We start from the raw sequence: 21,771 nt of genomic DNA, 5'->3' as shown, positions 1-21,771 counted from the left end.
GATGACTCATTTCCTCGGCGCACGGCGCGTCGGTGAGCGGTGGTGGAGGGGAGAGAGAGACACGTGCTCGGCGGGGGCTTTTCCTCTCTCCCGTTGGGCTCGCGCCGGCGAGACGCCGTGCACGCGGCGGTTTTTCTTTGTTTCTAAAATGCGCCGAATTTTGTGGCAGGTAGTAGTTAAAGTAATGCCCGAATACTAACGGAAGACACTTCAGAACCGAAAACAACACATTTATTGAGAATGTGGAATTGCCTGCGATGAAAAGAAATCATAATTGTTTTAGCAGTATTTGCACCAAGTTTCGATTCGGGATAGATCTTGTTGAACGGTGACGGCGTCAGTGCTTGTACAAATCGGGTGGCAAATTACACAATCATCGGCGAATAATCGGATATTAGTCAAAGTTCTCAAAGTCAAAGTGTTTATTTAGACAACTCAATGCCTAGGGCGCAGACTAAAAGGCAAATGGATGCCTGACAAAGAGTCCACGCCCTTCTTGCTCCCATTCGAGAGCACAAGACATTCAACGCATAAAATAGACACAAAAACGAAAATGTAAATACAGAAAGGATTGGTTAACAGTGAACTGTAGTAATTTCATCTTCAACATTTATCTACAGTTGGAGAATTACTATGAGAGACAACAGAATAGGCCGCCGCGGTGGCTCAGTGGCTATGGTGCTCGGCTGCTGTCCCGAAAGACGCGGGTTCGATCCCGGCCGGGGCGGTTGAATTTCTTTGGAGGAGAAATTCGAGGCCCGTGTGCTGTGCGATGTCAGTGCACGTTAAAGAACCCCAGGTGGTAGAAATTTCCGGAGCCCTCCACTACGGCGTCTGTCATAGCCTTAGTCGCTTTGGGACGTTAAACCCCATAAACAAACCAACCAACCAACCAACCAGGCAACAGAATAAACAAAAAACGAAAAGAGGTAGCGTTAGAGGTAACGTTAGAAGGAGGGTAATTAATGCATACAAGAAAAAGCAAGGGTCCGAGCGCTGTGCCTTGGGAAACACCTGAAGTGACCGGAGAATGAGGGGCCCACGATTTGTTAGCATAGACGGATTGCTGCTCTCTTTTAGTCAAACATTTTGAAGCCACTTCAATACTAAATGAATAAGGTTTAGGCGCGAGAGTTTTAGTAGTAATATTTATTCTTTAAGTAGTCCTTAAGTAATTAGTAGTCCCAATTAGCAAAAATAACCGTCATAGTGAAGCTTGTTGGGCGTTGACGTCAGAGGTGAAATGGCAGCCTTTGAAGTCTGACGTCACACCAGAAGATGAAAGGGACACACAAAGAAATGAAGGGGTATAGACGAAAAGCTCTTGGGTGTTTCTATTGCCTTCAAAAAGACCTACGGCAGTAGTAATCATGAAAATGAGCTCGACGAACCAGTGTGCAATGTTAAGAAATAATCAGAAATGATTTCAGTTCTGGCGGTTTGGTATCGGTCGGCTCCAGCGCTGATGTGCACCTTGATGTCACGGTCGAACGGCCAACCTAGACGACTATATTCCTAACGACGTCAACGTCGCCGGCAAGCACTGGTTTTTTCTGTGAGGAACACTCTGTTCGGTAAGGTCACAATAATTGGGGCAAGTGCACACTCACATCACTAGATGCGGGTGAAAATGCCGAGCGGTTCTTTGCAAGCTCAGTCTTGTTAAGTTATGTTCTATTCAACCCCTGCGTCTGAAACTTTCTAGAAGGCATCTTCTTAGGCTCCTGAAATAAATGACATTTTTTTTCGTTGAAATCTTTGTACCCCGTTAAATTAACTTACATTCAGATAAAATAAAGTGATCAATCAGTGAGAAGCGCAGTGGGAAGGGAGGCAGTGGAGTGGGAAATGCATAGGATGTCACAAGATATGATGTACGTGAAGAGGTTTCCTCGCGTCAGTCACCGCGCAAGCTCCGCGCATGCGAGAGATAAGGATCTGGACGCGATAGGATGCAGGGATTCCCATGCGTTAGACCCCTTAACGCGAGACCCTTCGAGGCGATTCGTAGACCAGCCTGGAGTCTGCAGCGCTGCGAACGGCAGCTAATCTTGATCGAGCTCCTGCTTTTTCAAAATAATTTGTGCTTCTGTGGCCTTCAACGCAACCTCGCCGTCCCAGGCGATGGCGGATGACCCGCCGCCTCTGCTGCCTTCTGTGGTTAGCAGTGTGAACCGCAGAGATCAACCTGGATGCAGTATGGATCTCCCCTCAGAGCTCCCGGGGTCGTCTAGTTTCTCCGACTCGGATGACACGGAGTTCGACGGTGGCTACACCGAGATTGTGAGTCGGCGCCTGAAGAGGAAGCTTTCCAAAACCCCGACTGAGTGTGGGCCCAGTGTGCGTACGAAGCGGGCTAACAAGTCCATTGTGACCACGAAGATGCCTAACCAACACAGTGTGAGCAAGAAGACTGCTAACGAGGCCAATGTAAGTGAGCAATCTCTCACTTACACAATTTCATACATGCCTGTTGAGGATTTAGAGAATCTCAACTCCATCAACAGGCAGACTTTGACTCTTCTTCTTGAACGACTGGTTCCGGGCCAAGTCAAAGAAGTGCGTATTAATGCAAGAAGGAATATCCTCTCTGTTGATGTCTCTAGCCAGGCCACCCTGGAGAAGTTGAAGACCGTGTCTGTCCTTGGCAACATACGAGTCCGCTCGTTCTTCGCTCATGGACTTAACACTACTGCTGGTGTGATTTCTGACGTGGACATAGAGATCAAGGATATGGACTTGGTGCAACTGCTATCAAGTTCTGTTCGCATAACTGACATCCACCGTTTCGGCCAATCACGGTGTGTCAAACTAGTGTTTGAGGGTACTACTTTACCATCCCATGTGAAAGTGGGTTTTGTGAGGCACCCAGTGCGTCCTTATGTGCCCCGACCGGTGCAGTGCCGAAAATGCCAGAAGATTGGACATGTAAGTGCTGCGTGTACGAGCACTAAAGCATGTCCGCGTTGTGGTGGCGTGCACGAGGGGCCTACATGTGTGATTGAGCCTCCAGTTTGTGCCAACTGCAAAGGTCCTCATGAGGCAACGTCTAGGGAATGTCCGAAGGTGAAAACAGAGATGAAGATCTTGAAGAAAATGGTGAGAGACCATTCTACTCACCGAGAAGCAGCAATCGCGGTACGTCGCTCCAGGAGGAGGACACGAAACCGGCAGAAGAAATTGAGCTCAGTAAATGACGTGTCAATACATCAGGAGGACCGAGACCACTCTGCCGCGCAGAAGCCACCGCCTCCAGCTCCGCAAGAGCCAAGACTGTCAACCACCCAGGAGGACTCCGCAGAGTGGCCACCTCTACCATCGCGTACTGTAAGCTCTGTGACACGTCCGCCTGTGCGTCCGCCGGATGTGTCTACAACAGATGATCAAATCAGGGCGATGCTGAAACAGCTGATAGGCACCTTACGGCTGATAATTGCTGGAGTGGACACGCCAATTGCTAAGGCTGCTGTCCAAATTTTAGACGCTACTGAACCGGTGCTTGCCACCCTTTAATAGCAGTCAAAAATTATGGCTCTACCGTCGTCAGCACCCTCACTACAGGAGAGAATCTCTCGATCGGCAGTATTACAATGGAATGCTCGAGGTCTGCGAGGCCGCCTAGCAGATTTCAGGCAGAGGATTTTCAAGTACCGATTTCCAGTGCTTGTAATATGTGAGCCTAATATCACATATCATTTTCGACTATCTGGTTATGAAAGTTTCCTCTCTGAAGCGGCTGGGCATTTGAGCAAGGTACTACTATGCGTCCGTCGTGACCTCACTTACATTCGGCATCAAATTCCTGGGGGCAGTAGCAACGAGTATGTTGCAATCACTGTGACTCTGAATGGGCGCACAATCTCTATTATAGGTGGCTACATACCACCAAGGGGTCGATTTGATGCCCTACGACTACAATCGCTACTCGACAGCGTTTCAGAGCCCCCTATAATAGTAGGAGATTTCAATGCGCATCACCACGGCTGGGGAAGCGCCATTACGAACGTTCGAGGACGGGATATCGCCACGTTCATGGACAATGCAGGTCTTGTTTTGCTCAATGATGGCGCGCCGACATTTCTACGAGGGACTACCTACAGCAGCTGCCTGGACCTTGCATTTGTATCCAGGCGCCTCTCATCGTTCGCAACGTGGTGTGCTGATATTGAAACTTATGGAAGTGACCACATACCAACGTATGTGAAGCTACGGTGGTTTCACCGTCTTCCAAATGGCAAAATACGTTGCACTGACTGGAGTGCTTTCCGCATTGCTCTAGAAGAAACCTGTGGTAACCTCGCTGATCCAACAGATGTGGAACAGCGTATTATTTCGGCCATACAAGATACAACGCGCAACATCTCAGCGCCCAATTCCACAGCTCCAGTGGATGTGATCTACGCGAAGCTTCGGGCGATTCGTCGGCGCGCAGAAAGAAAATACCGGAGGACAAAGGATGACTCGGATCTCCGGGCCTCTCGACGTGCCCAGAAGCAAATACAGCGCTATTTGGAGAACCTAGGCAAACAACGGTGGCGGTCATTTTGCAGCAGATTGGATCCCCGCAAACCACTCTCCAAAATCTCGCACGTCGTTCGAGCACTGCCGACATTTCCCCAGCAGAAACACCCTTTCCGTGCATTGGCACTTTATGAAAGACGGCAAGAACTAGAGGTGGCAGAGGATTTCTGTTCGAGAATTGCCGGAAGCGCTTCTTCACCTCGGCAGCATCGATGTGCTCCCCCCACGATGGACGATCGACTGGACATCCCCTTCACAATTCAAGAACTGAAAGCGGCTCTTTCTGCTTGTACGCATCCTTCGTCCCCAGGACCTGATGGAATAACATACAATGCGCTTCGTCATCTAGACCCACAGGTAATGGAAGCCCTCTTAACATTGTTCAAGCATTCTTGGGCCTCTGCCACTGTTCCACAGCAGTGGAAAAGAAGCCGCATTGTGGCCTTGATCAAACCAGGGAAATCGCCACTCGACTTAGCATCCTACAGACCAGTAGCTCTGGCAAGTTGTATTGGCAAGACGATGGAGCGTATGGTGCTAACCCGTCTAGAATGGTTCCTTGAAAAACGTGAACTATACCCTTCCACAATGACGGGTTTCCGCAAAGCTCGGTCTGCCATCGACAGTGTAATTGATCTCGTGTCAACGGTAGAACATGAAAAACGCCGTCACAGGTTGACTGCTGCTCTTTTCCTCGACATCAAGGGCGCATTCGATAATGTTCAGTATGATGCAGTACTAAATGCACTCGATGAATGTGGCATAGGCGGACGTCTGCACAATTGGATTGCAAGCTATTTGACAAACCGGACAGTCTACATGGAGACTCTTGAAGGAGACACAGCAGATCATCATGTTGCTTGTGGTGTTCCTCAGGGAGGAGTGCTTAGTCCAACGTTGTTCAATCTCGTGCTCATTGGCCTTTTCAAACAACTGCCGAAGACTGTTTCGATATCCGCCTACGCAGACGATATTTGCATATGGACATCAAGTGTCACGCGTCCCCAAGTGCAAGCAAGATTGCAGCGTTCGGTTTCCATTACGTCTGCGTACTTGCGCCGTCAGGGGCTTGAACTTTCGCCAACTAAAAGCGTAGCATTGGCTTTCACACGCAAGTTAATGGCGTGGTATCCGGTCACAATCGACGGGAAAATTGTTCCATACGTGACACATCACAAATTCTTAGGTGTTACGATAGACCGTGACACATCACAAATTCTTAGGTGTTACGATAGACCGTGACCTGTCCTGGACGAAGCACATTTCTGTGCTCAAGAAAAAGCTCGACAGCTTTGCAAGCATTGTGCGGTGTATGGCAGGAAAATGTTGGGGTCCCTCTGAGCGATCTTTACTACATGTGTACCAGGCGCTGGTAGTCGGTCTTCTCAGATACAGTGCACCCGTTCTCTCGGGAGTCAGACTACCAGGCCTGCATGTGCTTGAAAGCGCGCAGGCTCGTGCTTTAAGAGTATGCTTGGGTTTGGCATGTAAAACTTCTACATGGGGCACATTTTATGAGCCCCGAGCCTGCCCAGCACGAATTTATTTTCAACAGGAGCCACTTCGTGTGCATTTGCGGCATCTGACCAGGCATCGTCATCACCCCCTGACCAACAGTAGTGCGGCGCGTCCAGATGCAGCCTTTTCCAGAGCCCTTAGGATGCAGCGCAATGCGGTGCCTTCGAACTACGCGCCACACCAGATTGCGGAGGTGCCACTTTGGGCAGTACCAAAACCATCTATACGGACAACAATCCCAGGGATAACAAAGAAGACGCACATTCCAACAGTCGGACTGAAACAGCTGGCGCTGTCATACATTACATCTATGTATCTAACACCCAGCATGTTTTCGTGGACGGATCCGTGACGACCACTTCTTCAGCTGCAGCGGTGATAGTGCCAGGAAATGCCTCATGTCACCGTTTCAGGCTCATGCACAAAACGTCCTCTACGGCAACCGAATTGGCAGCTATACGAGAAGCCGTCCTTTATATTGGTCACCAGCCAGCGCAGCAATGGACTCTGCGACTCGAGATCGGCATTGCAGGTCGTACAAACTTATCTAAAACCAAGGGCATGCGAGCAGCTCGTTCAACAAATTGTGGTTTTGTTAGCCGAAGCTTTCCACCGCGGCCATATCATAAAGTTTCAATAGATACCGAGCCATTGCGGCATAGCGGGAAACGAGCGTGCTGACGCCGAGGCTCGGATGGCACATAGTGATGGTGCTTTCATTGAGATAGCCTTTTCTAGATCAGACATTGGAGCCTTGTTGGCGCATTTAATGCAAGCGGCAATGCAGTCGCACTGGCATGATTCGAGTCATCAACAGGACCGCGTCTGTAAGCTTGACGCTGGCTCACGATTACATTTGCCATCTATGGTGGTGCAACGTCATGGGACTTTACTCCACCGGCTACGGCTTGGCGTTGCCTACACCAAACACTATCTTCACAAGATCGGCATCGAAAGTAACCCTAATTGCGCACAGTGCCACACTCCAGAGACTATTGGACACCTTCTTTGCGAGTGCCCGATCTATACTGCTGAAAGAACAACATTGGAGGCGACCGTGAAACGACTGGACTCTCGCCCTCTCTCTGAGGAAACTCTTCTGGGCGCCAGGACGAGACGTTCTGATTGGTGCCGTGTGACAAAGGCCCTGCTCAACTTTTTGTGTGAAACAGGCCTGGATACTCGTCTGTGACCGCCTGTGCACAACCTACATGGTTAATGACATGTGTCGGTGTTTGTATTGCTGACACCAGTTTTGTGAGTTTTATGTGCGTCACCCCGATCGCCCGTGCCAGCCAGTGTGGTGTGTGTGGTGTGTGTGTGTGTGTGTGTGTAGACATCACCCGAGAAACTCATTCTATTATGCCATCATCAGCCTTCATTCGCACTTTCCTTTTCCTCCTCTTCCCTTTCCCCTGTGTGGAGTAGCAGGCCAGGGCCATGTTACCACCGGCCGACCTCTCCACCTTTCCCTCATTAAAATTCCTTTCTCTCTCTCTATCAGCAAAAATCAGGACAGCGAATGGCTGCTAAGGGCTTAAAGCAGAGGGATCCCTGCGCTTTATCGTTCTTAAGTCCGATTGAACTTATTAATATTTTCCGAGTTTTTTTTTTACAATTTACGTCAATCAGAACCCCTTCCACAGCGATGGCGATCCAAAAGGAATGAGCGCTGCTGAAATGTAAACCGCGGGCAATAATTGCTACTCTGTTTCCCTAATTTTATTTTTGCACCCGGACCGCAGTCCTGATCTGCGGTAATCAGGCCGACGTTAGCCAGGCTTTCTTTTTGAGACCTTCGAGCGCTTGTACCGGAAAATACCGCAAACCTTAATTTAAAATCTCGGAGGTTATTCACAGGTCTTCATAAATTTGCAGACTACCTACTCATTCAATCAGCGCTGTCAAGTTTCTTGCATAGAAAGGGAACCAGCGAAAATAGACGCAAGACAAGAACAAGGAAGGCACACACCTAAACGCTGGACTTAGAACTGATTTATTGCGATGAAAAATTGCTCATTTTAAAAGAATTTCCTGCCTGCGCACACACGCTACAGACAATGCACTTCGCGCACCACATGGTGACATGGCTACTATAACGATAAAAACTTCCACTCCCTTTCGGTGATAATCACAGACGGCTCACTGACGCATTTCTGCTTAATCTTTCTGATCATGAATGCCTCCAAAAGCTCACGCTCACGTTTATATTTCCCCCGCCCGATAATGCTGGTAGTGTGAAAACTAGGAGAACATTTGCAGTCCTTCACATGCAAGGCTAGATTGTTGCCTGTGCCAGTGCCCAAAGTTGTGCGATGTTGCCTCAGGTGCTCATTAAAGCATGCTCCGGTTTGGCCTATGTAGATTTTCCCGCATGACTATGGGATTTAAATACACCACGCCCACTGCGCATGTGCTGAACATAGTCTGGTGTTTCGTCTTGCAAACACCAGTTCTGCGCAGGTCTGCACAGGTCTGGGCGCACAAACCGGACAGTTTGCAAGGAGCTGAGAATGCCATAGTGACACCAAACTTCTGAGCCACTCTTTTGAGACCATGTGAAGTCTTGTGGAAATAAGGCATGACTCCCAACTTTTTTGTTTGCACTTCTACTGGCCTGGCAGCCTTTGAAGATAACTTCAGTTTTTTCCCCAAAGATTCCGCCATCGCCAGCAAAACCGAGGGAGGAAACCCAGAACATTGTAGCCGTTCAACCTGCTCCGCCAGACTTTGCTGCATCACATGAGGGCAACTCTTCTTTAAGGCATTCAAAAAACACAAGTTTGCAATGCTGCGCTTCACTAACTTAGAATGGGCCGAATCATACGGCAACAGTGCCTTCTTAGACCTGGGCGCATATTTCCAGCACACGTGTTGATTGGGTAAGAAAGTCAATTCTAAATCCAGAACCTAATGGCCTTGTCAGAAGGAATCTCATGCGTAAAAACCAAGTTCTTAGAACATGTGCTAAACATATTTAAAATCTGGTCCGCCACAAGGGTAAGCTGGTCAGTTTCGGGTAAGTTCAAAATTACTAAAAAATCGTCAACATATCTAAAAACCCTTACAACATGTCTGTCGTTTAAAGAGCCTTGTAGCATCGAGTCAAATTTTGCTAAAACAATGTTGCACAGCACAGGCGCAACACAGGAGCCAATACAGATTCCATGTTTTTGCACAACATAATCATCTTCATGCTGTGCAATGGTAGAATTCAAGTACACTTTCAAAAGTTCGAGGAAGGATTCTAAACTGATGCCACACTTATTCTGGAAGGAAATTGTCCCAGATCTTTCAATTAATTCTCGCACAGCCATAAAAAGTTCCTCATGGGGCACAGAATAAAACAAGTCCACAATGTCCACCGAGAAGGCTGCATTAGCGCCGGGGAAACCGCGATTGAGGCACTCCACCAGGCTCATTGAACCCTGCACAACAAAAGGATCCGCAGGCACCAGGCCCTCGAAGGAATGCTGTAGGTAGTTTGAAACCACTTTGTGCCACGAATCTTCTTCCGTGACGATCGCCCTGAAAGGTTTATCAGGCTTATGTGTCTTTTCTGTGAAGAACACACGCAGGGCGTCTTGTTGGCACTTACGAACTTGATTCTCAATGCTGCCCAAATTCAACCTGTTGAGAAGCCTTAAGGCCAACGCCTTGGCCTTACGTGGTTTTACCTCTGCCTTCTTGAAGTTCTCCATAGCTTCGGCCGCTTTCGTCTTAAAAAGGGAAGAGGGAAGCACCACGAACCTACCTTCCTTGTCAGCTTGAAGGAGTCTGAGGCCTTCTTGTTGGAAGTGGGTGACCAAAGGGCGCAGATCCCTGCTTGGTTGACGTCGGCCCGTCCAGGTTCTCATGAGGCAGTCAACTCCCTCTAAGACGCAACGAGTTTCTTCTAATTCACGCGAGCTTGAAAAGCCTCATTGGATATGACAACCTGCTCATTTCATCAGCCTTGCCTCCTGTACTGCCTTTGCTAGAAGTAACAAGTCGGCGGAGTTTGCTTCTTAGGCATGTAGCGGAACACTTATTAAATTCTTTAGTGTCTAAACCTGTGTAGGGTAAAGCGGGCTTTTGTTACTCACCTTTCGGGGCTGTTTTCTCTTAATAGGTGATGCAAAGGATCCACGTTATTACTCTCACATGCTTTTCGTTCGTGTACAAAAAAAGACGAAGCTCATAAAATGGTCCCGTGTTCATTTCATTGAGGAAACATGCGTCCTGCACATCGTCACGAACATCGAAAGAAGAATATTCACCTTCCATATGTGCCCTCGAGACTACATTCTGGAGGGCGCTTCCTACGAGCTTTGCTTGTGCATCGCAGGCCACACAATAGGCATTTCGAGCATGAACAATACAGTGTGGCCTGTGACAAAAGCACCCATTACATGAGTTAAAAAAATTATTACCGAAATGGCTAATAATGCATCATTTTCGCCGTTTATGTCCAGGGATCGAAAACAAACTTTCCGAAATATCCGGCACCTTTCAAAGCGAGAGCGTTACAGAGCTTGTGAGGGGAAAAACCTTACGCAAGCTTTTCACTTCTCGCAGAGGTCACCAAGTGTGCTGTGACTGAATGTGACGTCACCGTTCCTCCTTGACGAAGCCGAGTCGAAAGTTTCCATTGCGCACGGGGGCCTCTAGGAGCAGGGCTGAGGGATGCCGAGGGGAGCTGGCGCTTGCTTTCTCCTGACACATGTGTCATGATGTCGGTAACGTCTTCTAATGCGGGGCTTTCTTTTTAGTCTGGGCTTTTCCTGAGTGCTGATGGCCCAACCACATCAACGTGTGCTCGATCAAGAGGGTACGCTTTCGCATAATTATCATCATCAACAGGCGGACTACACCCACTGCATGGCAGAGCCCTCTCCCATGTCTCTCCAATTAACCCTGTCCTTTGCCAGCTGCGGCAACAGCATCCCCGCATGCTTCTTAATCTAATCCGCCCAACTAACTTTTTGCCGCCCCCTGTTACGCTTGCCTTCTCTTGGAATCCACTCCGCTATTAAGGACCAGCGGTTATCCTGCCTTCCAATTACACGCCCTGCCCAAGCCCTTTTCTTCCTCTTGATTTAGACTAGGATGCCATCAGCTCTCCTTTGTTCCCTTACGCACTCTGCCCGCTTGCTGTCTCTTAACGTTACACCTATTATTTTTCTTCTCATAGCTCGCGGCGCTGTCCTTAACTTGCTTAAGCTGGAACCTTTTCGTTAGCCTCCACTTTTCTGCCACACGGGTGAGCACCTGTAAGGTAAGGTATAACTGCTGTACACTTGTATACAACAGCTTGTATACTTCTATACGCTATCAAGTTTCACTCTTAAGGCGGAGATGAAGCGTCAGGCAAGCTTCTTTTCAGGCGCCGCGATCCTCCAATTTCTGGTTGCGGACCATAGGCTACGCACTGCCGAAGCAAAAGGGATACATACCAGGCGCATTCCGATGAATATTTAGAAGAATCGATGGCTAACAACTCTTGCAACTTCTTTTGGCAATTTTCTTCATATCAGTAGTGTTACAGGTATAACACGCAAACTGACAGATCTTCAGAGAGAAACGGGCATCTCATTATCAATCTCGACAGCAGCAGCTGCCGGAAAGTGGTGTGGCAATGTATCCCCGAAGCTCGAGTAACAGACACCACCTTTTCTGCCTCTAGTACATGGAGCTTTTTTTATATAGACAGAAAGGATGAATGTGAACCGCTCAGGTAGAATTAGGTGCTAGTGGACGCTGTGTTTCTGGCTCTTTGCTTGCGTTCACTCCTCTCCTCGGGGCGGTAAGTGCGACACCGCGGGCAGCAGAAGCAGAACGGGCCGTGCGTTTGTAGATCACGGCGCCGGCACCCGCGGCGGCCGGTACACCCAGGAAGATGAAAGCCAGGACCAGCCAAGGCCAGACTTCACCCCCGCCGTCAGGGCTGGTGAAGTCGTCAGACTCACCCGGTACACGCTGAAGAGAAAACGACATAAGTTGCTCATTACCTCCGGTAAAACAAAAAAAGTGATAAAAATTACGTCCTAAGATATCTCAATTTTTTATTCATTTTTTCCAATTTTTATCCCAAATAAATTCCACAAAATGGCCATGATTAGAGTCATGGTGTGAAATGCGAGGTTGGTCTAATGCCGCTCAGATGCTTGCAGAAATGAAATAAATACTGCAGTGACTGCGTTTTGAACCCGCGGGGGTGGCCATTGCACGAGAGCAACATGTTATCACCACAGCTGATCTCGACTTGTGTTGTTTTTGTTGTCCTCGAGATGATAATGGTGCCTACGCACTGCGGGGGACTGGTCAAGCGACAGGCGGCGATTGACAAGTGCGAATTGACAATTTACAAGTGACAATTGACAAAATAAAATAAAATTTTAAAACAAATACAATAATAATAATAAAAAATAAACAAATAACAGAATTTAGATTTGATCATTAAAAAGAAATAATGAAAAGCCTCTTGTTAAACTATGACGCTTTCGCGCTATGCACTGCATGTGGTCGTCTTCATCTTGTTACATTTGTGACAAATGTCATGAAAGGAAAGTGAGTGAGTGTAAAACCTTTATTGTCGAACATAATGAGACTACCTCATCTAGGCCTCCCCTGTCCTATACCCTCAGTTGAGGTAGGAGGATCAGGAGAGATCCGGCCGCATGGGGTAGTCGCGTCAGATGCTGGCCAGGATCTCTCGTATCCCGGCGGCCTCTTCAGCCAGTCGGACGGCGGTGAGCTTTAGCTCAGGGCCCGAGCTCCGGAGCCAGGTCTCCCAGGCGTCTCTACTATTAATGTTGTTTGCCCTGCCTGGGGATTGGCTACACTCCCATATTATGTGGTCGAGGGACCCTCTCGCTACGCACTTCTTGCATTTATCGTCCTCTAATTCTGGAATGATATGTTTTCATAGAATTGGGTGTGGGTAGACATCTGTTTGTAGACGCCTCCACACCACCGCCTGTTGATTGTTGAGTGTTATGCTAGAGGAGGGGGGGGGTGGAAGTACCTGCGATGTTGTCTGTAATCTGTAACTTCCTGACAGGAGATTAGTCGCCCTTCTCTCTCGTGGTCGGCGAGCGGTGGCCCGTCTTTTGCAGCTCGGTGGTAGAGATCTCGAGCTACCTCGTGGGCCGCCTCGCTGCCACGGGCAGATTCGTGCGCGGGGGTCTGGATTATATTGATTATTCTATTGAATGTCGCTTGTCTTAAAAAAAGAAAACACGCATAACTGGCTCCTGGGTCTATGAACCCTTCAATCTCGCATTGAGCTACATGGCGGTAGTGAGAGAGAGATGCGCGCTGCTAGCGTTTGCGCTGAAAACATTCTGGCAGGTACGCAGCACTGAAGCAATAGTGCCGGCGTTGATTGGGTTTATTATCGTTGGCGTACGCAACATTGTCGACTGCTTTGATTATGATAAAAATAAAGGCGCATAAATAGCTCCCTTGGACAGTGGACACCTGAATCGCGCTCTCAGATAGGTGACGGTGGTACCTACCTGCAAGAACCTGATTTAGCGTAATATTTCCTGCTTAGCAATGCTACACACCCAACTACGTATTTTTTCTGAGCGTTCAGCACCACATGCTGCATTCCTTGACCATCATATATGTTTCAACTCATTGAAACCTCACCATTTCTTCTAACAGCGTTAATCCTGGCAGATGTTTTATTATAGTAACTCCTTCGCTTGTTGAGCTCGTGAAAGGTAATTCACGACCGTAAACAGAGGTGAGAGGACGGAAATTGAGCCGCTCTATTTTGCTTACCGCTTTCAAAATCTACACTAAAAGATAAACCTGATAATTTAGCTCCTAACTGTCAGGGCCACTCTGTCGAGATATACTCGACACCTTTGAAAACAGAAATAGGTATATTTGCAGAGTCAAGGCACACTATTATCATAACCGAGCGCGGTCAGCCATCTGGTTCACTTCCATATTAACGGGATGATAAAAAAGCTTTTCAGTTCTGCTAATGGATGTGAAACCATTATAGCTGAGAAGAAGCACTTCTTGCTGGGAGTGGTTACAAGGACTGAATAAAGCACGGTACTCAAAAATTAACCTAAACATGTTAACTATAGCATGTCTTGTTCTCTATCAAATGTTTCTGCATACGTTTCCATTCTACAAGCAACTCATCTCTCGTCCAGCCTGTCATTTGCCTCGCAGCAGCCTTCTTAAAGCACTTCGTTCCCATGGCGTACGTGAAACACCTCCGAAATCAACGTTTTAATGAACCGCTCTAGACAGAGAGAGAGAGACGGTCATTTGAGATAAAATAAGAGAGACTGGCTTGACGGGATCATGATCTGGCCTGCTCCTTACGACAGAGTAGTGGGAAAAGGAGAAAAAAAGAGGGTTATCGTGGGTGGCGAAGTGGATAGGAGATAGGTGGGGATCTACGCAGGGTGACCTCTTTTGAAAGTGTACGCACTGTAATTTTAAAAACTTTTTGAGATACGTCGCTGCGGTTTGTGCATCTGTAATGTGTAGCAAGGCAGACGTTACGTACATAATAGAGCCAAATTACTAAATTAATAACTAGCTAATTTAACCAATCAACTTTTTTCGTTCTTAAGTTTAGAGGTCATGTTTTTACTGCGAAATTCAAGGCCGTGAATATAGGTCAGCGCATTTTTTAAATTTTCTTTCTCGGCAAGGTGGTTTCACATAGCGAACATAAAAAAAAATTCGCATTTGGAAGCTGCTCCAGTTGGTTTTGCCGTTTGCGTGCTTATAAATATCTTAGCTTGCAGTGCAAATTGAGCAAATAAAAACGGTGTTTTTGTATTTTGTGACGTATGAGATGTTAATGTGCTTTCGGCAACAATATTACGCGCAGTGACATGACTTTATAAATGTGCAACGCGGAAAAGCCAAGTGAATAAACTTTAAATTCGTAATATTGACGTCGGATATTTAGAACCACATTACCGTTCATGAAACCAGATCATCCTAACCGCGATCACAGCTTAGCCTGAGATCAATATCGTCGCCAGACGTGCCAACGACCCAGAAAAGCAAAACCATGAGCCAATCAAGCTAACGGCATGCTCTCTCACGTCAGAGGGCTTAACTACGTTAAAACCCTACCGCTTTTGTTGACACCGCATAGCACGTGATCCAGAGGCGCATGCCTTCTCTTTATCGGGGAATGGCTTCCGGATAAATTTCTTAATTGTGTTTTATTATTGGTGTACTAATACCAGGCAACAAGTTTTCAGAGAAGTGCGTAATGTTTGATTCGCAATCCACTGTCCACTGTATTGGAACCTCGCTGTGCATGTATAGGTTACCGGTCAAAACGTATCTCTTCGTAACAGTAGTACTTACAGAAGTATACAAAAAGCTTCCCCGGGTATCCTCTGCTCTCAGTGCAGTGAAAACGCTCTGAGCGTCCGTCGCAGCTTGACGCTAAGTGGCACTCGCTCGCTCTTCTTCAGAGTTCCGACAGGTTTGTCGTCCTAGGCTTCCTTCTCATCTTCGTATCCCGCGGCATAAAGCCGCCGCATGCAATAAAGGATACCTTCTTCCCGCCTCAAAAGCAGGCATCTGTCGACGCGCTCGCCTCAGCATCCCGTCAATTACTCCGGGTAACAAACACAGGAAACCCAATTCACTTACGCAGAGACCGGTGGCCACGTTACAAGTTGTGCCCGATGGGCATTCGCTGCAGGTCCAGCCTGCTTTGTACATAGATCTTCCAATGATGTTTCCCCTGAAAACAGAGACGAAATCTCTCACACACAGCAGTGGCTCTTTGAATACATGCACTTAGTGGTGAAATCTGCTGCTGTGGGCGCCTTCTCCAGGCCACGACCTTCCTGAAGTACCTTTTGAAGATAACGCGGAAGTGAGCCTCAATTCTTCCCCAAAACAGGCATACGCTTGTCGAAAAATACAGATAGCTGCAGAACCCTTACGTCTAAAAGGTAAGTCGTCAGGAAACAAATTAGCATTGTTATTCCAACTGGTTGCTCTCGAGTTCTTAGTTCACCATGACTATCGATGTCGATACAACATTTTCATATTGAGTTAATACGCTGGCTTCCATTTGCGACTTCATGTATCAACATTTTATTTTACTTATCTTCGTCTAAAACATTTTCGCACTGCTTTTTCATGTACTTTAGTCGGAGTCGATGAATTCAGAAGGCGTGCAGTGGTCGAAGTAAACGTCTCTCGGAACCTCACTTGGATGTTTCCATCTTTTTCTTTTTGTACATTCTGTTGAGTGGCATTAGGTTTAGACTTGGCGCCCGTTCGTTCGTGTAATCCCAGCTAGACTTTTTGCCGCGAAATCTGTTAAAGCCTTGGTTTAGCTATAGAGCCCGTCATCCTATCGTCGAATATACAGCACAAGCCGTAAGGCATTAATTACTTCGTAAATTATTTATTTACCTAAACAACTAATTTTTCAAATTAATTTATGTAATTCTGTTATATTCAATTGGATTTTCACCTGCCAACGGTGGCAAGTGGCCGTCAGCGACCAGGGTTCCAGGTGGCAAAATCCCCTCTTCGCTCAGGAAAGAGGAAGGAGCAGGCAAGTGTGAAAGGGAAAATACAGAGCAGCGGGTAGGAGGCGACCGGTGGCCAGATCAAATTCGCTCATTCACAAAGCCACGGTTAGACTTTGCAGATCGACGGTACAGATGTCATGGCCAAGTGCAGGGCTATAAATAGCTAAACCAAAGCTATGTCATCTGTCCCTGATTGATTTGTTTATATATGTACCTAGATTTTCCGCAGGAGCATTACACCAACAATAATACTAGGCGCAGCAATATACTTTTCGTAGCTTTCGCGCCGAGAAAAAGCATACCCCAAAAAGTGCCAGCAGTAACACAGCACAACTCAAACATTCCAGTATAAGAACGAACGAAACGCATAGGCACTAAATGCCTACATAAATAACCAATAATAATGAAATGAGCTAAGCCGAAAAGCATAGCTCATACGGTACTTTTCATTCTGCAGCGCGCCCAGGTAAAGTGGGCTGGGGTGCTGTAATGGAAGCGCCATACATCGACAGCCTTTTTTCTGATGTTGCTGCTTAGTGAGACGGCCGAGGGAATCGTAGACAAGAAACAAATCCACAAAGGTGTCGTACTACTATAAATGAGACGATATGCCTCCTAGTATGGTCTGTGTGCAAAAAAGTTCCTCTAAAAAAACAGGGCAGCACCGTTTCTTATGGTCTTTTTTTGCCCTACAAAAAGACACTTTTTAAAAACCGATTTCAACTTGTTTTCGAAGCACAGATAGCGATCCGCGTTCTTGCCTTTCCTTCACCCTGCAATAGCTTTATCTCAACCAAAATATTTCTTTACTAATAGCTGCAAGGTAACGGCGTCTATCCTTGAATGAAACAAGATGCAAGAATCAATCAGACGTGATTACAATGCATACCCAAGCCTGCAACATATAACTTAAAGTGTGCATTGCTGAAACAGCTTCAGAAGGCAGCAAGCATAATTTTGCTTTTAGTTACTAAACCATGTGTCTGTAAGCATCCTTAAAATCATACATGAAACGCAGACCATTTCGTTTAAGTCAGCTCTCTTTTCATATACGCTCAAGCAACTTACCCTGGCGCGTAATTGCAAGCAAACAGCTTCTTGAAAGGATATTTCGGGTCATTGTCCTTGTAATGCGTATAACCACAACCCACATAGCGCGTTTCCGCCCAGGTCACCTGCAGGCGATTGCAAAGGCGATAAATACGAATGATGCATGCTGTCCATCAGCAAAATATACGGTTAAACTAGGTCGGTCGTGTGTAAGAACCTACCGTAGCAATGCTCGAGTATAATGACATCAGGACAGGAACTGCGTCCGCACGAATACAAGTGACGAAATAAATTTGACATCGAAGCGAAGTCCAAGGAACTAATGCGCCGAAGGGTAGGACACACTACTGCTACCTATCGCTATGGGCGTTGTAGTGCTTTATTTTCGCTGTTCTTCAGTGCCAGTAATGCCGTCCGAAGCTTTTTCATGTGAACTAGGCGCATTTACACGTCTGATCGACCGGCTTGAATTCCGAGAGGTGAGAGGGAACGGTCAACTTACAAAAGGCTTAACTTTCATTTATCTACCAATACGCCGGAAAAGCGCGACGAGCTCAATGCGCCGGCAGGCCGATATGTCAGCGGTGGTTGCGGCCCCCGCGCGAGCCCCTCTGCAAGCGTGACGGTGCAAGTTTCAGCGAACGCGCCGGGCATTGGGAGCTAGGCATGGCCAAAGGTGACAAACAGAAATGCGGCGAGTTTTCTTCGCCACTGGTAGGCAGAGAAGATATGCAAGTATTTTACTTATCTTATTTTGCGTCTCAGTGGCGAATAAAAGCCATCGAATTTGTGTTTGTCACCTGTGGCCATGTCATAGCTCACACTGCCCGGCACGTTCGCTGCAACTTGCACCGTCACGCTTGCAGACTGGCTCGCGCGGGGGCCGCAACCACCGCTGACATATCGGCCTGCCGGCGCATTGAGCTCGTCGCGCCTTGCCAGCAGCTGATTTTGTTCACTCAAACCACGTTTGAGAGCAGCACAATCGGGGCGCGCGAATGCGCCAGTCACGTGATTTTTTTTGTATTTCGCGTGCTTTCTCTGGAGCTCTGAAAAAGACACACGTGCGGTTTTCTTTACCGCAAATAAATGGAATGCGGGTTTCTGAAGGTGCTCTCCAACTTTTCAATTCACATTTTCTGTCTAAAGTCACTATTTACGCATTTAGAAAAGGTATCTTAACTGCTAATTAATTATTTGTAAAACAAAAAACTGCCTATGATGCGCAAGCTGGTTGGTAGATGTAAGTAAGGGGTTTCCCTGGCCTACCTCACATATTTTATTTTTTAACCCGTGGCTAAAGTTAGCGTAGACACCGTGTATATGAGCATTATTCTTTAGCCAGACGCAGCTAAGTAACAGTAAAACAACATTTCAAGCTACTAACTTTGCCTAGATGTTCCACGTCGCGACAAACTCAATCAGTAAACTTTATTACGTACGCAGCATGATCCATCGATAAACCTTAACTTGGAAATGTAGGTGCCTCCAACGAGAAGTGCAAAAGCAAATCGTTTGAGAATGTGCGCGTACTGCTAAGCGCAACCTTGTCTGACAGGCATTGAAAGCATGGGAAAATTACACTGCACATAGAATCTTTGCCGCTGCTCAGCGGAATGCCACATTTTCTAAATGTCTGTACACAGCAAACGCTTTAATCAGCTGCACTAATTAAGATGGCCACCGTATTATATTCCATCATGTATTTATGTCTTCTATTTCTTGGTACGACGTTCTCATGCTATGGGAATCACTATTAGTAGTAAATAAGCTGCATGAGAAATATACCGGTTTTTCATTTAAGATCTTCTGCCATTTTTAAAAATGGGCTTTTTTATTCAGGGAGTGCTTTTTCATGCGAAATTTTTACCGCCCTCTGACGCGTCAGATTACATCTAAAACTTGCTATCTAGTAGGCTGGTCAAGTAAAATTGAATTCTTAATGTGATACCTTGACACTTAATTTTCCTATTTGTTGTAAGGTGGGTAGCCAACCGTAAACAATACCTACAGCAGTTCTTAAAAAAACCAAAACCTAGTTTCCCACGCCGCTTTTGCCGTGCAAATTCTGGCTATTTCGACGAGTTACGTGGACTGGAGAGCTTGCTTTGCCCGAAAGCTTTTCGAAAGCGCATGTATTTTGGTGCGATGTAGGAAAGATTTGTTGGGTTGTATCGCGGAGTCTACCTGCATTTTTGAAATTCTAAAAACTGATATAGATACTACTTAGGATGGACTACACGCTTCTTAACTAGTAAGGAGACTAACACTAATACTTATAAAGATAGCTACTCAATACTCATTAACCACCTACTGCTAAGAAGCCTTCGCTGTATTCTGATGCGCTACACCACTGACAAAGCTTTGCGGAAAAATCGCACTTCTAACCCAAAAAACCTCTTTTTAAAAAAGTGCAGAACTTCGTCGGCGAAACAACCGGAAAAACAACGGCATGGATGCGATTTTAAACACAGAAAGAAACCTTGCGTACAGATTTTCAGCATACCTGTGTGAAGTGCAAGACAGTTGGTCCTGAGCTCACTTTGAAAGGGTTCACATTCTTGGGGGAGAAATCCGGGTATTCGTCGAACCAGTCTTTGACGCGTCCGGCACCGTCCGCGTTTCGCCGGTCAACTTGCTCGTAATTCCAGGCGAAGTTCTGACCCACCTCCTTAAATTTGGCTGCGAAATTCAACAACACGGGATGTGCAAATGATAAAAAAAATATTTAGTTATTTATTTAAGTACACTGTAGCCCTCACTTGAGGACATTACAGGGGAAGTTCTTCTTTTAATTTTCGAGGAGCAAAAACCTCAGGCACCGGCAAGACACAAAAAATATTTTCAAAGCACGAATACAAGACAAGCAGTTAGAGAAAGAGAAAAAGCAGCGCCAACAAAGTACCCGTGAGTAACTGAAAAAAATGTGAGAAATCATAACAGCATGATCAATTGTCAATTCCTCCGTTCCATGTAATATAATTCCAAAGGCTTTCAAACTCACATTTCGAGCTGTGACAATGCATTCCGCAAGACCGTTCCATATATTAATACATGAAGGGAAAAAAAAAAGACTTTTGGAAAGTGGCTAGTTGGATTCTGTACGGCCGTATTGAGGCACTGTGGTTGAAACGCGCACTGTGTTTTAGAAGATGGTGAATATACGTTTCTTTGTTGATTTTTAGTTGAATACTGTTGATTTGGAAAAACAGTTTCAGCCGTTGTTTTTCTCGTCGCGTTTAGAGCAGTTCCAAGTCGCAATATTTCAGCATGTCTGTTACAGAACCGCTTTTCCGATAATGCGAACATGCAAAACGCACTGCGGTTCTCTGAATTTTTTCGAGTTTATCTCGCAAGTACACTTGGTGGGGGCTCCAAACTATTTGCTGTCCTGCGTGACTGATTCCACGAAAGGTTCAAAGAAACTGAAAACTAAATTTATAATTCTCTGGATATTTTTATAATGTATAGACGCACTATTCGGTTCCCCAGTATTTAGTTTCGTTTTAATAAACGGGCCGTGGTCGCCTCCTGGGCGACCTCCACATAGACCTCAACAAGTGGTGACCCGTCGAGCCGCGCCCTCAATCCCAGCGGCGTCCAAGCATGGCAGGCTGGCAAGACCTGGGTTTCAACTCCCAGCTTCCAGCGTTCCGGCCTGCAGGCGTCGGCGGGTGGTTCGCCCAACTGGAGGCTGAAATGCACTCTACGGCATTGCCATCCATACGTTTAAACACACAGTCCTCTGCGACATTCTCCCGCCCCACCTCCTTTGCCGACTTGCCTGCCCTGCTTCAGGACGCCGGCCCTCCGACGAGTTGTGCGCTGCCGTCCTCGCCTACTATGGCGCATCATACTACCTGCTGCCGCTCTATGCCGAAGCGGACCCGCTTTCGCCATCGCCAGCGCCTGCGCCCGCACCAGCATCGCACTCGTCTCCGGCTGCATACTTGGGAAACAGCACGCCACAACCGTCTCTGGCCAGTACTCTGCCACTCCAGTGCAGCGTCTCCGGCCCGGCTGCTTTAAGACCGACCGCACCAGACGCTGCCGCCTCACTTCCGGCAGCACATCCTTCTAACCCGGACACGATAGCAGCACTGCGCGACGACTGCACGGCCCCAAGTCCGCAGTCATTCCCCCAGCATCTCGG

The 21,771-nt window shown here is 47.1% G+C and overlaps 2 protein-coding genes across 4 annotated transcripts in view; one reads left to right on the top strand and one right to left on the bottom strand.

The window, feature by feature from the left end:
• Nucleotides 1-2,124: 2,124 nt before the first annotated feature.
• LOC149370301 (uncharacterized) lies at nt 2,125-3,513 on the top strand. Its single transcript, XM_089577483.1, has one exon. The coding sequence runs from the start codon at nt 2,125-2,127 to the stop codon at nt 3,511-3,513; it is 1,389 nt and encodes a 462-aa protein (XP_089433609.1).
• Nucleotides 3,514-11,701: 8,188 nt separating this feature from the next.
• Nucleotides 11,702-21,771, bottom strand: part of LOC149370300 (scoloptoxin SSD976-like) — a 35,416-nt gene continuing 25,346 nt past the window's right edge. For all 3 annotated transcript variants that reach the window (XM_089561149.1, XM_089561140.1, XM_089561156.1), the window contains exons 4-7: nt 20,125-20,300; nt 17,637-17,743; nt 15,670-15,763; nt 11,702-11,997 (exon numbers count right to left, since the gene is read on the bottom strand). In XM_089561149.1, coding sequence (XP_089417275.1) covers nt 11,752-11,997; nt 15,670-15,763; nt 17,637-17,743; nt 20,125-20,300 — 623 coding nt within the window. In that variant the 3' untranslated portion in view covers nt 11,702-11,751. The remainder of the gene's footprint in view (nt 11,998-15,669; nt 15,764-17,636; nt 17,744-20,124; nt 20,301-21,771) is intronic.

The sequence above is a fragment of the Amblyomma mixtum genome, chromosome 1 (assembly GCF_055824585.1).
Source record: "Amblyomma mixtum isolate Tamu chromosome 1, ASM5582458v1, whole genome shotgun sequence".
In the NCBI taxonomy this organism is placed as follows: domain Eukaryota; kingdom Metazoa; phylum Arthropoda; class Arachnida; order Ixodida; family Ixodidae; genus Amblyomma; species Amblyomma mixtum.
The sequence above is the reverse complement of the archived record's forward strand: the minus strand, read 5'-3'. Positions and strand labels throughout refer to the sequence as shown.

Coding starts and splice junctions, on each gene's coding strand:
- LOC149370301 (XM_089577483.1), top strand. CDS start 2,125: ATGGCGGATGACCCGCCGCCTCTGCTGCCTTCTGTGGTTAGCAGTGTG.